Here is a 17,805-nt window from a genome sequence, read left to right as displayed (position 1 = left end):
CTTGCAGAAACGTGTACATATGAGAAGCTTTTCTATAAGCCATGTTTGAGGTAATTACCTGATACAACTATGATTCTTTCTAGGGCTTGCCTGGTACAGGTGGTCCTCCAGGAGAAAATGGAAAACCTGGGGAACCAGTAAGTTACGTTTTATTTTTCAAAACTCAGAAACAAAAAGAATATATAATAATTGTTTGTCAACTATTAACTTTTTAATTTTCTTATGTCATGATATTTGAGATTTAACATTTAGTTTTGAAATATTATCAAAACAAAGACAAATTATTTAAAAGATAACTATTATATAGAGTTTGAATTTTATCATAAGATAGAGAGTTCATAATTTCAAGATTAGAAAAAGTATACAGTATGCCAACATGACAAATGTGTATTTTGCTTATATTTACATAAAACGCATTCTGATATGGACCTAATCATATAATGCAAATCTCCCAGGGTCCAAAGGGTGATGCCGGTTCACCTGGAGCTCCAGGAGGCAAGGTAGTATTTCAATTTATTCTCTACCTTCTTCAGCATGTTATAGAGCAATTGATTAGTAGTATATTTTTAGTATATCAAGTGAAAATACTCTTTCTTTAAAAGAGTATCATTGCAAAGGTTTGGTAAGTACACTTAGAGAAACTCAAGACATTTTCAGTACATTAAATTTGGTTTAATCTGGAAGGTCCAATTCTCTGACATTCATAATCACTACAGAATCAAATATGAGCTTAAAATTTCAAATAGAAAAATATTGCCAATATGTTGATTCTATGTAGGAAAGCTGTTTTGGTAAAAGAACTTTAAAATATTGCCCTTATAAATAAAATAGTAAGTATTTCAATGACAGCTCACACTTAAGCAGACTAAGTATCCAAGTTTTCTTCTGGACACTCTTTTAAGCTTCCAGTTCCCACACAGCTGTTCAACTATTTATAAGTATACAAATTATCACAATATAATAACCTAGTGGCCTCATTCAAAATGATGCAAGTTAAGGTGTTTTGTTTTTAGCTTTGGGTTGTCTAATATGGTTATTTACATATTTTTATCACAGGGTGATGCTGGTGCCCCTGGTGAACGTGGACCTCCTGGATTGGCAGGGGCCCCAGGACTTAGAGGTGGAGCTGGTCCCCCTGGTCCCGAAGGAGGAAAGGTGATTCCACAGAATTCCATTCACCTAGGTTTAAAAAGTACATTTGATTTCCTTCTGATCATTTATTATTTCTCACTTATTTTCAGGGCGCTGCTGGTCCTCCTGGGCCACCTGGTGCTGCTGGTACTCCTGGTCTGCAAGGAATGCCTGGAGAAAGAGGAGGTCCTGGAAGTCCTGGTCCAAAGGGTGACAAGGTATTGACTTGTTTTCTCTTAATTGTTTCATAAATCAGTCATTGTAGGTTTTGGAAAAAAAAAAAAAAAGCAACACTCCTGGAAAGTAATCAACTGTATTTTCAAAATTAATGTTATCATTTTATAGTAAGTGAAATTTAAGATGGATTCCTAGAGCCACAATGAATTAGAACACCCAATATATATCCCAACAAATCCTGAGGGTTATTCCTCTTCTTGGCCAATTTTCACTGAAGATACTTTGAATCTGATGACATTGGCTTTTATTTGACAGGGTGAACCAGGCGGTCCAGGTGCTGATGGTGTCCCAGGGAAAGATGGTCCAAGGGTAAGTATTCCCAGTGAGGAGAAGCAGGCCTTACCTATATGTCATATGGGACAGTCCTGCACTCCAACTTTTATTTTTTCCAAAAACTACTCAAGATAAATTACATAGTTTACCACCTTTTGAGCATTAAAAAGACCCAAATGACTTGATTTATAATTAAATTCCTGGTCTATATCTATGGCTACTTGATAGGTCTACAGTGACCAAAGAATGAAAAAACCTCAAAAGTATGATAAAGGTCACAAACTAGCATTTGTGAGTCAATAAGATCTGAAATAATCACTGAAATTTAAGATAATCAATGCTGCTCATTAAGAAACTAAAAGTCATCACAATTCAATATAGCAAGTACTCCTAATTAATAGACTTTATACTCAAAAATTGTAATCCTATGGTGCATTCTCACTATGGAATAGTATTTAGCAACAAAAAGGCATGAACAATTGATGCTGTACACACAGCAAATTACAAAAACCTCAAGGACAACATACTCAGTGAAGAAAATTCAGTCTCCAAGGGATACATATTGCATGATTCCATTCCTATAATATTTGCAAAATAACATCCTTTTAGAGATGTAGAACAGATTAGTGGCTGCTAGGAGTTAGGAATGAGAAAGAGAGAGATGGATGTGGCTATGGAGGCATGACACAGGGAGTCTTATGGTGATTGCATATTTGAGTATCTTGATTGTGGTGGTAGTCAGGCATATCTACAAATGGGATAAAATTCTGTAGAGCTACATACACACACACACACATAAATAAGTGCGTGTATCACTGGTGAAATCTGAACAAGCTCTATGGATGGTATCAATGTCAATTTCCTAGTTTTGATATTATACTATAGTTGTGTAAGATGTTAACATTGGGGAGGCTGGGAGAAAGGTGCACAGAATTTCTGGCATATTCCTTTGCAACATTCTGTGAATCTATAATTCAAACTAAAAGTCAAAAACAAAACAGAAAACATCTTCTAAATATGATTATAAGTAAGTCATTTAATACATTTATATAATACTTGCCTTAAAAAAATTCATAAATGCTTCACTTTTGACAGATTAAGTAGACAAACCATCATTCAAGTAAAAAAAAGTGCTCAATACTTCACTTTTGTAATATAGGTAAAACAACTATTTGAAAATTTCAAGTTGAAAAATTTAATATGTACAATGATACTTTGAGAAAACATTTAAATTATCAAGCAATTTAATACAGAAATGTACTTTAATTTAAAAAGACATTACTGTAAGATCTTACATGACATCCTATTCATCTTCTACAATGGAGATAAAGATAAATGAATCAATAAACCACTGCTGAATCCTATTTTCTCCCAGAGTTATCCCCAAAGAGTCTTGTGTTTACTGAGCTCTGCAGTATTTACACATTGAGTGAAAAGCACAGCATTCAAGCCATAAAAAAATTTAAAAAGTATGTTATCTAGTTTATTAAGTATCTATGTCTATATACTTTCTGTTTGATTAATGCAGAAAATGATATTTGCATCTTCAAAATTAAAAAATAGTTTTATTTCCTCTAGGGTCCTACTGGTCCTATTGGTCCTCCTGGCCCAGCTGGCCAGCCTGGAGATAAGGTAACACTTAATACTATCTGGAAATGAAAAGAAAATGTCTCTGTCTTTTGGATGCAAGACAGTGACATGGTTTCTCTTTTTCCAGGGTGAAGGTGGTGCTCCTGGACTTCCAGGTATAGCTGGACCTCGTGGTGGCCCTGTAAGTGTTAAAGACATTTGCAACATACTTTTTAACCCCACACAGACAGCAGCTACTTATGCTTCCCTTTTTAGCAATTCTGCCCCCAGTTCCCTGAGCCTCAATTTGGAGACACTATCTTCAGGAACCATATAGCATGCAAGGGAATGTTAAATTTCTTAAATCTAACATTCACAAGAGATCATTTTAAATCAGGATTTGTTTCCAAAATAACTTTGGAAAAAATACATGAATTGCACAAGTAGTATATGTTTGTAATTAGGTATTTCTTCAGCCTATAGAATCTTTGCCTGAGACTCCTTCTGGATTTAAAATTCTTGACCTTTAGGATTTAAGACACTGGAAAGATATTTAGCAAATGGTTTTTAAAAATAAATCATTTAGTTAATTTTTCAGTTAAGGCTCTACCATATATTGAAATACATAAATAAATAAATATATATATAAATGTGTTAAATACTTTAAAATTCTCTAACTATTTTTCTTGCAAATAATATCACAGTGGGAGGCAGAAGGAATCAATGGTTCTGGTATTTTCTACTCCTAATTTTATTGAGAAGTGGCAAAGTCTTCAGAAGTTTACTGGCTACTCTGCACATTTCCTGCTTAAAGGAAAGAAAAGATAAGATGATAAGATGACGTTTCCTGCCTAAAGGAGATGACACACACTCCCCATGGGATATCTTCACTGTGACTAAGGAGGATATTTTTCTCTTCAGGGTGAGAGAGGTGAACCTGGCCCTCCAGGACCTGCTGGCTTCCCTGGTGCTCCTGTAAGTATGAATATTTACACAGACATGTTCCATAGCCCAGGATCTCTATCACGCCGAAAAATTACAGAAGTATAGTCAAGTTTGGGTTCTAGTCTCATTTTAGCTGCTCATTCCCTATAGGATTATTGTACCCCTATTTTGTTTTACTTTACCCATATTGTTGCTCTTTAAAAGATGGAAATAAAAACACCTGTCCTGCCTTTATGACTAGGTAATGAACTAAAGCAGCACCACAGATTTAAATGCACTCTGAATTTTTGTAAGTTCTTCCATTATAAGATGGTACTAATTAAAATTTTCTCTTAAACCCAGTCTTTCTCAAAGAAATTTACTGGTGGTGATTTTCAAATGTTTAATCCTTAGAGAGACTTCCTCCATCCCTAATGGCAAATAATGTACAATTTGTGCTTTCTTGGTCATGTTCTTTGATCATGAAAATATTCTGATTGGCTTTGCTTTGTCATGTCTTCAGAGAGCCTTGTTTTTAAATTTTATTTCAACTCCTTACATCTGAAGACTTCTATATTCTGTAGAGAAATAATAATCCAAGTATATCATAAAGAGTGTCAGCTGAGAGATTGTTGTTGCTGCATGTAGGGACAGAATGGTGAGCCTGGTGGTAAAGGAGAAAGAGGGGCTCCAGGTGAGAAAGGTGAAGGAGGCCCTCCTGGAGTTGCAGGACCCCCTGGAGGTTCTGGACCTGCTGTAAGTTCTCTCCTCTTTCTCTATCTATCATCTATCTATCTATTTATCTATCTATCTTTCCCTCTCTCCCTCTCCCCCCTTTCTAAGTGCTAAGTGTTCTAATGGAAAAACATGAAGGTTTATCAGTAATTTAATATTTTATACTGAGATAGCATGTCATAGTGGCAAGAGTATAATCTTTATATGAATATAGTTGAAGTACGAATCTCAGCACCAGCAGTCTAAAAGTTATTTTAACCTCTTCATAGAGTTTCTGGTTTTCAAAGGCTTAATGTTTTTCCCAAATTTTGATGTTGGCACTATTCTTACATACCTTCCTTCCATTTCATATAGGGTCCTCCTGGTCCTCAAGGTGTCAAAGGTGAACGTGGCAGTCCTGGTGGACCCGTAAGTATTGATCCTCTTAACTATTATTGAAAAGTATTCATATCAACCTGCATAAAAGCTGCACTTGAGACACTAGATCCATAAAGAGAATGTAAAAAATGTAATCTCTCATTCATACATGAGTAATGTGTAAATTCCAAGGGGAAAAAGCAAACCATAAATGACTTTCAGGTACAATGTATCTCATACCACACATTATACTTTTCGTTTGTTGTATAGTTGTTTGTTCTACTTTCGAAATTCAAAAATATATTACCGTTTCACAGGGTGCTGCTGGCTTCCCTGGTGCTCGTGGTCTTCCTGGTCCTCCTGGTAATAATGTAAGTAATTGTTAAAGTATTTTCTCATCATACACTTCAGAAAGAGCATTCATATATGTATAGGATGAGAAACTTATACATTGCTACTTACTTCTCTAGAAAGTCTCAAATAAAATTATTTGAAGTAAGAAAGGAAAGAAAAAAATGCACTTTTTTATTATAAATATTCAAATTTCAAACAATTCTTTGTAGGGTAACCCAGGACCCCCAGGTCCCGGCGGTTCTCCAGGCAAGGATGGTCCCCCAGGTCCTGCGGGTAACACAGGTGCTCCTGGCAGCCCTGGAGTGTCTGGACCAAAAGGCGATGCTGGCCAACCAGGAGAGAAGGGATCACCTGGTGCCCAGGGGCCCCCAGTAAGTAACTTCATTTTTGTAAGTTGATTGTACTATTTTGGTTTTTATCACAAATTGGTTAGAGAAAAAGATTGTCACATAAAGATGAGCTAAGTCTTCATTATCTGTATTAGGGAGCTCCAGGCCCACTCGGAATTGCTGGGATTACTGGAGCACGGGGTCTTGCAGGACCACCAGGCATGCCAGGTCCTAGGGGAAGCCCTGGCCCTCAGGGTGTCAAGGTGAGTATAGTCATTTTCCACTACACTCTTGCTTCCTTTGGTAGCCTTCAGAAATCACTTAACCATATCAAGGATGAAAAGTTTTTCTGTCATTGGAGTAAATTAGCCAGGAGATTTTTTTTATATTTTTAGATTTTTAAAAGCACGTATTTTAATAAATGGCTCCAGAACACAAAACGGGGCATATCAAAGACCAACCTTGAATATAAACACAAATAAATTAATATAACCAAAACAACATTACCATCTGAAGCACCTCTTTTAGGAAACTTGTGAATGTTCTTCAATTTGTTGATTGTCAGTTTTGAAGGGGGAAATAGTGTTAGCTTATAGACCTAGGAAAGTCTTTCGCTGATGCTAGTTATCCATCCATTCAAGTCATCTTGCACTCCTGACTCTCTTTCACTAGTATTATATTCCTGTAACATTCTCATGCTTGGCATCTAAAACACTCATTTGGTAAACAGGGTAATAAAATTGCATTTTTATTAGGGCTCGTATTATAACACTCTAAGTACTTCTTCCAACAAAATGCTATGTACTATTGCCATAAAATTAATATTTAGTATTTAAATGTATCCAGTTGATATGATATTTCTAGTAAGTGTATATTCTTCAGATAGAGACAAGTAACCTAATTTTAAGGGTCACCATAAACCTCTAGTTTCATGATGGCTTATTATTATTTCTTATAATAATCATGTCTATGTATTCATCTCAGATTAGAATGTACAGTATTCTGAATTAGATAATCAGTGTGACTATTCAGCCCTTTGCCATCCAGAGTCACTGAGCAAGTTAGAAAATGCAACAAGCTTGCTCCCCCAAACTTTTTCCCATAACAGGCATAGTTTTAATTTTAAAATTCAATAAAAATTAAATAAGATTTTTACCTGAAAATAAAGATATCTGATAACACCATTTTAATTGATTTCTTAAGTTAAACAAAATATTTTTCATTCCTTTGTATACAGGGTGAAAGTGGGAAACCAGGAGCTAACGGTCTCAGTGGAGAACGTGGTCCCCCTGGACCCCAAGGTCTTCCTGGTCTGGCTGGTACAGCTGGTGAACCTGGAAGAGATGTGAGTAGCAGTTCTTATTCAACCAGCCAGGTGGAATTTGATAATTTATTTAAGCAAAGGTGAAATTGAGCCTTAATGTCTAAGAGTGTAAATATGGCCACATAGCAAAGTTCTTCTCTCTCTAATAAATTCTTTCATTACAACTTAGAATAGACTTAAAAGCTCTTGCTCATTAATATTTAGTCAATGAATAATCATTAGTGGAGAAAATATTATCTCTAACTAAATTAGGATAAAAGTTAGTGGGGAGAACCACAATTCACATGTTTTCTGAGTGAAAATATTCTGCAGTTATCTGTGATTAGTCTTTTATTATTTTTAAAGAATTTAAAATTAATATTATTTATAATTAACAAACCATAATTGTACACATTTATAAGGTACAATGTGATGTTTTAATACATGTATACAATGTGGAATGATTAAAGCAAACTAAACTGTAGATTTCCATTAATAGTTTAGATCACTATTTCTTAAACTTTTATTTATTAGAGGTCTGTAAAGACTCTTTTTGGATATTATTTTTCTAGTCACCTCTCCTCCATGAATATACTATCTGCTTGGATATTGTGACCCTTTGAAGGGCTACTCCCCATTGTAATATCTAAGATTTCTTACCCCCAAGAACCATTTTCACCCCCTTGAGAATTATATTGCCCTGTTGAGAATGCATGATTAAATGGCATTTGGAAGGTTTTAAGAAACTTTATTTCCTTTCTCATTTTTTAATCAGGGAAACCCTGGATCAGATGGTCTTCCAGGCCGAGATGGATCTCCTGGTGGCAAGGTATAATAAACGCACGTGCAATAGATTTCCGTAATTAAAATAAGTGATCATCATGTTTATTTTGGACCTGTGAATTTGTTCACAGGGTGATCGTGGTGAAAACGGCTCTCCTGGTGCCCCTGGCGCTCCTGGTCATCCAGGCCCACCTGGTCCTGTCGGTCCAGCTGGAAAGAGTGGTGACAGAGGAGAAAGTGTGAGTTCCCAGAAGCAGCATCTCTCTTGTTTGTCCGTTTCCTTCAATAAAGACATTTGTAGGCGGAAGACAGAATGTCAGATCTGCCAACCAAAATATCCTCTATCATTTCTTTTACAGTTTTAATGCTAGTTGTTCCTTAGACAAATGTGTTAGTGAAGAAATACCAGAAGTACCTGGCAGTAGTCAATAAAGAATTCATTACTGAAACCCGAAATCGTATTAATCACACCAGCTATCTATTTGCTGGGTAAATGCAAGGCCGAATTAACAGGGCTCTTACCCAGCTTTTCTGTTTAGATCCCCTGATAAAGCTGTAAACAGGGCTTTAGCACTTTGAAGGCAAAAACAATATTAACTTCCAATAATTGCATGCATACTATAATTCTATTATAATGAAATTATTTACTTTTGAAAACAAAATTGTGTCAACACATAAAACTAATTCCGTGTATGTTTGCTCCATTGAATGTTTTCATCTTAGGGCCCTGCCGGCCCTGCTGGTGCTCCCGGTCCTGCTGGCTCCCGAGGTGCTCCTGTAAGTTTTCTCATTTTTTTGTTTTATTTTGTTTGGTTCTTTTATTTAACTCATTCTACAGTGTAGGAAATATTTTATTTTCCAGCATGTTCAGGAAAAAAACATGTATTTGTTCTATCGGTAGATATAGCTAGCTAGCTAGATAGACAGATAGATGATAGATAGAACAAATATAAACTTTCCTTTAATGATGATGATATGGAAAGCAGTTCAGGATCTAAAAGTTCTTTGGAGCCAATGACAGAAACACCAGTTGTTAGGGATCTATGCCATTATCAGTCCAAAATTAAAACAACCACAAAAGCAATCCTATTTCATATCTGAAGTGTCTGTTGATGGGGGATTTTTTAGCTGATAGAAAGCCATAAAATAGACTTAATTATTATAAATTCTATTTTTATTTTTCCAATATGTATGTGTGTATATGACTTCAATTCAAAATATGTTTTTAAAGGGTCCTCAAGGCCCACGTGGTGACAAAGGTGAAACAGGTGAACGTGGAGCTAATGGCATTAAAGGACATCGAGGATTCCCTGGTAATCCAGGTGCCCCAGGTTCTCCAGTAAGTGCATTCATTCTGTTGGAAAATCCCTCCAATGTATACAAATTTTATAGATTAAGAGAAGAAAGCTTTCCATCTCTAAAAATATGTACTAGAAGAGATGAGAAATGGATTTGAGAGCTAATTTGAAACAACAATCAGTATGAAACAATGGGAAGATTAAAGAAAGAAAAAAATATTTCATCATGATCCCCATATTTCTTGATCTGATCTTAAATGTACAATTTCCCAGTGCTTTTTAAGGCCTTCACTCATATGCACACTTCTTTCCTTCCAGGGCCCTGCTGGTCAGCAGGGTGCAATCGGTAGTCCAGGACCTGCAGGCCCCAGAGTAAGTAGCGCAGAAAGATATTAGTTTCACATGTCTGCACTTCAGAAAGATATTCTGGCATTGTGATGTCATGATACTTTCTTAGGGACCTGTTGGACCCAGTGGACCTCCTGGCAAAGATGGAACCAGTGGACATCCAGGTCCCATTGGACCACCAGGGCCTCGAGGTAACAGAGGTGAAAGAGGATCTGAGGTAAGACATCACTTATATGTATGTGCATTTAATTTTCTATAATCTTCCAGTTTTCAGAACCACTGCATTATCTTTAAATTGAAATAGTGAGTGAGATGCAATACAACCACTCAATTTAGAAAATGAACCATGACTTTAAGACATTCTCCATCACATTAAAAATGTTTCTACCATACTATAACAGGAGAAAAATATCTTTTTAAAAATGTGATCAGGTATCCATGGTATCAGAATAATGACATCTGCCCAATTAACCAAACAAGCCCTGTCTGCATTGCTATCACACTAGAGATCTCGGAATTACAACATTCATAATTATCAGCGTTTATGCAGTGCATTTTATTTCTCAAACAGCTTCCATGGTTACTATTTTGTTAATGATACTATCATTCCTAATACTTTGTATTCCATGCCTTTGGGGTAAATGAAATAAAAACTATTATCCCAACAAATTACACTCCCCTCTGTCATGTCAATATTAGAATTGTAGCTCATAGGCGTTTGCTTACATCATTCATCCAGAAGGAAGAATGATAGAGAAAACGTGTGCTCTGACACTACTGATTCTTACATAGTGGAGCAATGCCTTTCTTGATAATGAATTGCAGTTATTATACATCGGTGATCACATGACCCTAAAAGCACCCAAATAAATCTTTAGTAAAATAATTATGACGACACAATGAATGAATTATTTTTAAGACATTTTCTTGAACTGGCAATGTATTCTTAGAGTGGCACCCAAACATGCATACCTCAATGATCCATGTTTTACTCATTCTAGGGCTCCCCAGGCCACCCAGGGCAACCAGGCCCCCCTGGACCTCCTGGTGCCCCTGGTCCTTGCTGTGGTGGTGTTGGAGCCGCTGCCATTGCTGGGGTCGGAGGTGAAAAAGCTGGCGGTTTTGCCCCATATTATGGAGATGAACCAATGGATTTCAAAATCAACACCGATGAGATTATGACTTCACTCAAGTCTGTTAACGGTCAAATAGAAAGCCTCATTAGTCCTGATGGTTCTCGTAAAAACCCTGCTAGAAACTGCAGAGACCTGAAATTCTGCCATCCTGAACTCAAGAGTGGTATGTTTGGGAGTCTTTCATCTTCATGGCAACAGGATTACAGAGAAAGTTGTTTAGATTAGAATGAGAACGAAAAAACATCCACTTTCAATGGAAAGCTGAAATAGTACTCCAAGAAAGTTAACTGAATTGAAACTGCTTCATATAAAAGAGTAAACTTTGCAGATGTAAAATATAATGTAACTTCAGGACATGCCAAATATAGAAAAATATAAAGACAGTTTTATAGAAGTTGTAGTATAAATCATAAGTTTTTTGAGTATAAAGTAATATATGTCTTTTTTCTCGGGATTAAATATACATAATTTGATGTAGACAATTATAATCTGATTATTATACTATTTACTTATTGCAATGAATCTAATTATTAAAATTTTCAAATTAAACACATGACAAATTTCAGAATACTATATAAAATTAAATAGAATATTATAATAGTTTAAGGTTTTGCATATATTGGGTTAAATATTTCTGAAAAGCCAAATTATTTCAACTTTTCAAATATCTTGACATGGAACACTGCCTTTGCTAGGAGACATTTCTAGAAATTACTTAAAATAGGAGACAAGCATCAATCATAGAGACGTCAGCTTTAGAACTACTGGAATAAATCTGGGTTAGACAACCAGCTTCTATTATTAAGCAAGATTACATATAATAATCATCTTTTTTTAAAAAAAGGAGAGACTTTTCAAATATTATACAGCCATCAAAAGGTCTTAGCTTAGTGTATCATCCAGATTAGAAACCAAGATGTTGCATTTTATTTCAGTGCTTTCTATAGTCATAGCTAACTCTTTTACCTCAGCAATTTCAATCCAAAAGTTTCTCTATCATTCTGTACATAAAATGCAGTCACGTTAGCAGTCAACATTATGAATGCCTTTACAGGTAAACAAACAAAATCACTTTATTACTGGATTTTATAACCAATTCCCATTCTTCTTTTTTGTGACTATTCAGGAGAATATTGGGTTGACCCTAACCAAGGATGCAAATTGGATGCTATCAAGGTATTCTGTAATATGGAAACTGGGGAAACATGCATAAGTGCCAGTCCTTTGAATGTTCCACGGAAACACTGGTGGACAGATTCTGGTGCTGAGAAGAAACACGTTTGGTTTGGAGAGTCCATGGATGGTGGTTTTCAGGTAAGAAAGGATATACCTTTTTTTAAATAAGTCATCCCTATATCCTTTGTATTCTTCTTATATGTTCATCACAAGCAAACATATTAGGTTGGTACAAACATAATTGCAGTTTTTGCCATTGAAAGTGATGGCAAAACACGCAATTATGTTTGCACCAACCTAATAATTAATAACCAGAAGAGCTCAAATGATTTTATGTATCCAGGTGACTATACTTTTATAACTTTATTCTCAATAAAAGCTCAGTTAGATTAAATTATTTTTGTATGCAGATACCTTTCTTTCACATCTTAAGACCTTTTTTACTCTGTCATGCAATAAAAATATGTTCCCACATAAAATATTTGTACATAAAATACATAAACAGCCCATATTACAATATGCATACACATACTACATGAATCCCTTGCATGCAGTTGCAACTAAAATGTTTGATCCGTTTTATTTGTTCCCTATTACAGTTTAGCTATGGCAATCCTGAACTTCCTGAAGATGTCCTTGATGTGCAGCTGGCATTCCTTCGACTTCTCTCCAGCCGAGCTTCCCAGAACATCACGTATCACTGCAAAAATAGCATTGCGTACATGGATCAGGCCAGTGGAAATGTAAAGAAGGCCCTGAAGCTGATGGGGTCAAATGAAGGTGAATTCAAGGCTGAAGGAAATAGCAAATTCACCTACACAGTTCTGGAGGACGGTTGCACGGTAAGAAACATTTTTCTCAATATAAGCCATAATGCAGTCAGCATTTTAGTTTAATCATGCAAATTATTTTGACTAAAAGAAATAAAATTAATAGGATGAAATAAAGATAGCATTTGATATGAATTACATACATTGCATCTACTGATTCATTGCAGGGAGTGTTAAATGCAACAAAAAGTGAATGGATCTTAGCCTCCAGATGAAAACCAGTTGAAATAAAAGCATTTAAATTTTAAATCCATAATGCAAACTTTATCAGATAATTGGGATAGTCTGTATGTTTTGAATAATACCTGTCACATTAACTCAATCTGAAATATCTGCTTTTAAAAATTTTTAAGGTTAACTTCAAATCTCTCCTTTGTTATTGTTATTTGTGAACAAAGGGAAAACTCACTTCTAATATTGGCAAATTTCACTGTGAGAGACCTATCCTCTTTTTAATAAACCAATTATAAACCTGTTAACAATGGCCGGAACCAGGCCTCCTGAAGATGCACTGGTCTATAGCAATTGCCTTGCTGCATTTACTAAGAATCCCTACGAAGCATTTGTTTAAGAATATTGTTTATCAACTAAGAAGATTACAGCTTTGAAGTGGAGCAGGTCTCATATATATGAATAGCATGGCACAATGAAAGCTCCTTTAGAGTAAAAAGGTGTTTTTTAACTTGATCAGTCAGAGTTGTTTAAGTAATTGTAATGTCATGATCACTTGCATTCTGTCCTTTTTTACAGAAACACACTGGGGAATGGAGCAAAACCGTCTTTGAATATCGAACACGCAAGGCTGTGAGACTACCTTTTGTAGATATTGCACCTTATGACGTTGGTGGTCCTGATCAAGAATTTGGTGTGGACGTTGGCCCTGTTTGCTTTTTATAAACCAAACTCTATCTGAAATCCCAACAAAAAAAATCTAACTCCATACGTGTTTCTCTTGTTCTAATCTTGTCAACCAGTACAAGTGACCAACAAAATTCCAGTTATTTATTTCCAAAATGTTTGGAAAGAGTATAATTTGACAAAGAAAACTGATACTTCCTTTTTTTTTTTTTTTTTTTTTTTTGCTGTTTCACCAAATACAATTCAAATGCTTTTTGTTTTATTTTTTTACCAATTCCAATTTCAAAATGTCTCAATGGTGCTATAATAAATAAACTTCAACACTCTTAACGATAACAACACTGTGTTATATTCTTTGAATCCTAGCCCATCTGCAGAGCAATGACTATGCTCACCAGTAAAAGATAACCTTTCTTTCTGAAATGGTCAAATATGAAATTAGAAAAGCCCTCCCTATTTTAACTACCTCAACTGATCAGAAACACAGATTGTATTCTATGAGTCCCAGAAGACGAAAAAAATTTTATAAGTTGATAAAACTTATAAATTTCATGGATTAATCTCCTGGAAGATTGGTTTAAAAAGAAGAGTGTAGTGCAAGAATTTAAAGAAATATTTTTAAAGCCACAATTATTTTAATCTTGGATATCAACTGCTTTTAAAGGTGCTTCTCTTTTTTCTTGTCATTGCTGGTCAAGATTACTAATATTTGGGAAGGTTTTAAAGACGCATGTTATGGTGCTAATGTACTTTCACTTTTAAACTCTAGATCAGAATTGTTGACTTGCATTCAGAGCATAAATGCACAAAATCTGTACATGTCTCCTGTCAGAAAGTTTAATTGGCATGCCACGGAGGATTCTCCCCTTCATCCTGTAAAGGTCAACAATAAAAACCAAATTATGGGGCTGCTTTTGTCACACTAGCATAGAGGATGTGTTGAAATTTGTAAGCTTGTATGTGGTTGTTGATCTTTTTATTTTTCCTTACAGACACCCGTAATAAAATATCATATTAAAATTCTCTTGTTTTTTTGTCACTTTTCAAAGATTTAAAAAATGCATGTCTACACTAAGGAACTCCAGTAATCTTGAAAAAGTAGATTTAATTCTAACTCTATAGATTAATAATGCGATAACTTTTAAGAATATAAAATAACATATGTTCAGAATAGAGATATGCTCAGTGAGGAATCCTGCTGATATTTAGGTCATATTTACTGGAACCCCCGTGGATCATACTGAATGCTGAGGGCATTCTGTCTGAAAGGATCAGTCCCTGGAAATGGTAACATATTAAATCAAGGTGTCCCCAAAGTGGAATTATAAGGGAGGAAGATGTTTGATAGTTGATCAGAAAGTAATTGTAATATGGGTCTGGTGAAACACATTGATATTAAGAAAACTTGACAAGTACCACGCGATCTCACCTCTATGTGGAATCTAAAAGAGTTGAATTCATTGATGTAGAATAGAATGGTGGTTACCAAGGGCTGAAGGTGGGGTGGGTTTGGGAGATTTTAATCTATGGATACATAATTACTGTAAGATAAAAGTAATAAGCTCAAGAGATCTATTGTAAAACATGGTGATCACACTTGAATATTGAATATTATATTCGATAATATAACAATGCTTTATAGTTTTGAAAATTGCTAAGAGAGTAAGTGTTCTCACCACAAGAAATGATGAGAACCTGAGGTACTGCCTATATATGTATATGTATCTCTGTCTCTCTACATATATACACACACATACATATATGTATACACACACACTATATATAACATATATATATAGAGAGAGAGAGAGAGAGAACTCAAATCAATAGTATGAATTAATAAACTAGATACTTGGAATTTTATTTTAGACCAAGAAAGATATCTGGAACACAATGTTCTGCCTCCTGCATTTGTAACTTAATATATCATGGAGAGTACATTATATATAGTTCTAACTTATTGTGTGTTATTGATCCCAATACTCAGTTTAATGAACACACTACAGTTAAAATTACTTGTTCGCCTATTTGGTTATTTATTTGCTACCAAGCCTCTAAAGCCTTATCTTACTGCGGGGAAGTTACAGTTAAATGAGTCTTGGTTGAGGTTAGAGGCCATAGACAGTTGCTTTTCTAACCTCTCTTGAGTTAGGGTGTAGGCAAGTGGCCATGTGACCTGAGCTTGTCAAATTAGAGACACACACCTGAAGGTTTCAATCTGGGGATAGTTGTGTTCATTTCATATTATTGCTGTAGCAAGTTACCATAAATTTAGTGACTTAAAACCACACAGATTTGTTGTCTTACATTTCTGAACATCAAAAGTCTAAACTGAGTCTTGCTGGACTAAAATCCAAGTGTCAAACAAGGTTGTCTTCCTTTCTAGAGACACTAGGGAGAAACTGTGTGTTCCTTTTTCCAGCTTCTAGAGGCTGCCCAGCTTCCTTGGTTCACGAGCCACTTCCAACATCAAAGCCAGAAATATTTGGTCAAGTCTTTCTCATGTTGTCTCATTCTGACATTGACTCTTCTGTCTTCCTATTTCACTTATAAGGAACAAAATTTCTGCATTGGGCCCAGTTGGATAATCCAAGACACTCTCCCCATTTCAAGGTCAGTTGGTAAGCAACCTTAATGCCTGCTGCAACCTTAATTGCTCCTTGCCTTGTCAAAAAAGGTCATATATTTACTGGTTCTGGGAATTAGGGTATGAACACATTTGAGGGAGCATTATTCCACCTACCAACAAGAGTGATGTAAAGAAGTAAAAAGAATTAAAAATCCAGTTTGGTGGTGATCACAGCTCCAGTTGGGGCAGCAACTGCCAGATATCAAAAGAAGCAAGACCAACAGTGCCAGAAATGGCATCCAGTGTCCTTTATGATGGCTTTGCCAGGTTGCTTTTAGGGTATGATTTTGAAGATGGCTCTGAATGTCAGCATTCACTTCATTTTTGTTGATTTGATGCACCTGGATTGTATCGCTTTCTCTGAATTCCTCTGAATTTCAGATAAAAATCCATAAATTACATTTTTACTTCAGTCAGCTAAAGTTGGTTTAGATTGTTTACAACTAAGAAGCCTGACTAGGCCAGCAATTGGTAACAGCAGGGCTGACAGGAAACAAAAATGCAAGCAAATGGAAAGACTCTGAGATCAAATGTTTGTACTAGCTAGGGGTAAAAATAGAAAACCCAGCTTGTATCCAGGCATGAGAATTTGAAAGTCCATGGAAATAGGATTAATCATTTATGATTACATGGAGTGATTTGCACTCTAAAGACAAGGCTTAAGGAGAGAAATGGCCTCTACTACACAACAGTATGTTTGAATTTCATGAGAAATTGCAGGACTGCATGTGAATGTGGCTGCTTTGAATGGTGATGAACAGAAAGAGAATGACAAGTTCAAATCCCTAACTTCTTGATTTAAGACACAGAAGAAAATCTATGCCCTTTCCCTGACTATGCTAAAATAAAAGCATACTATCTTTCTGGAAAAGAAAATAAAAAAAACTCATATTTTTGCCAAAGGTTTGAGATAATATAAACCAAATACAAATCTTCATTGTGCAGATCACCAGATTTCAACATAAATCTAAATGGATTTTCCAGTTCTCTATTTGATTCTCTACATTTGGGAAATAGCAAAACCCTGGAAATTTAAAAGGGGTTTATGGAAGAATTATCTTTAAACATTCCAGTTTCACATTAAGTTTCTTTAGACATCTGCATTCCTTGCCTGGTAATTGTTCCCCCATTCTTAAAATGCCAGATGACTACAAGAAAAAAGCCAGTTCTTTTCAGACCTCATTCTGACCACTGCTTATTGTCTCCAGATTTGTAACTAAAATCAGATCCCGGAATGCCTCTAGGGGTAGCAATTTAAAGATCAATCTCAAGAAGAGGTTTACACGTAAAAAGAATGGAAGGATTTAATTAATTTATTTTGTTTAAAATCTGAGAAATGTGTGTAGGAGTGAGTTTTGAGATACTAGACAAAAAAGAACTGTGAAATTTGGACAAAATGTATCAATACATCAATGTAACAAAGAGTTATGGGACCATTGTAATTATTAACATGGTTGCACTGAACTCAGGCCTCAGAGGTTGCCCAAACTGAATGAATTTGAGACATTACAAACTTTCTGACAGGTGGAGAATGT

At 35.4% G+C, this 17,805-nt stretch overlaps 1 protein-coding gene across 1 annotated transcript in view; it reads left to right on the top strand.

Annotated features, from left to right (window-relative positions):
- COL3A1 (collagen type III alpha 1 chain) overlaps positions 1 to 14,664 on the top strand; it is a 38,798-nt gene extending 24,134 nt beyond the window's left edge. Inside the window, exons 28-51 of the mRNA XM_033230909.1 lie at positions 84 to 137; positions 456 to 500; positions 1,057 to 1,155; positions 1,242 to 1,349; positions 1,624 to 1,677; positions 3,220 to 3,273; positions 3,359 to 3,412; positions 4,132 to 4,185; positions 4,783 to 4,890; positions 5,224 to 5,277; positions 5,544 to 5,597; positions 5,790 to 5,951; positions 6,065 to 6,172; positions 7,147 to 7,254; positions 7,988 to 8,041; positions 8,127 to 8,234; positions 8,719 to 8,772; positions 9,227 to 9,334; positions 9,612 to 9,665; positions 9,751 to 9,858; positions 10,643 to 10,940; positions 11,904 to 12,091; positions 12,553 to 12,795; positions 13,534 to 14,664. Of these exons, the coding sequence (XP_033086800.1) occupies positions 84 to 137; positions 456 to 500; positions 1,057 to 1,155; positions 1,242 to 1,349; positions 1,624 to 1,677; positions 3,220 to 3,273; positions 3,359 to 3,412; positions 4,132 to 4,185; positions 4,783 to 4,890; positions 5,224 to 5,277; positions 5,544 to 5,597; positions 5,790 to 5,951; positions 6,065 to 6,172; positions 7,147 to 7,254; positions 7,988 to 8,041; positions 8,127 to 8,234; positions 8,719 to 8,772; positions 9,227 to 9,334; positions 9,612 to 9,665; positions 9,751 to 9,858; positions 10,643 to 10,940; positions 11,904 to 12,091; positions 12,553 to 12,795; positions 13,534 to 13,680 (2,478 nt within the window). The 3' untranslated portion in view covers positions 13,681 to 14,664. The remainder of the gene's footprint in view (positions 1 to 83; positions 138 to 455; positions 501 to 1,056; positions 1,156 to 1,241; positions 1,350 to 1,623; positions 1,678 to 3,219; positions 3,274 to 3,358; positions 3,413 to 4,131; positions 4,186 to 4,782; positions 4,891 to 5,223; positions 5,278 to 5,543; positions 5,598 to 5,789; positions 5,952 to 6,064; positions 6,173 to 7,146; positions 7,255 to 7,987; positions 8,042 to 8,126; positions 8,235 to 8,718; positions 8,773 to 9,226; positions 9,335 to 9,611; positions 9,666 to 9,750; positions 9,859 to 10,642; positions 10,941 to 11,903; positions 12,092 to 12,552; positions 12,796 to 13,533) is intronic.
- The last annotated feature ends 3,141 nt before the right edge of the window (positions 14,665 to 17,805 follow it).

This window comes from Trachypithecus francoisi, unplaced genomic scaffold, assembly GCF_009764315.1.
Source record: "Trachypithecus francoisi isolate TF-2019V2 unplaced genomic scaffold, Tfra_2.0 Lachesis_group13, whole genome shotgun sequence".
Taxonomy (NCBI): Eukaryota; Metazoa; Chordata; class Mammalia; order Primates; family Cercopithecidae; genus Trachypithecus; species Trachypithecus francoisi.
Note: the sequence above shows the minus strand (reverse complement) of the source record. Positions and strands in the feature narration are given on the sequence as shown.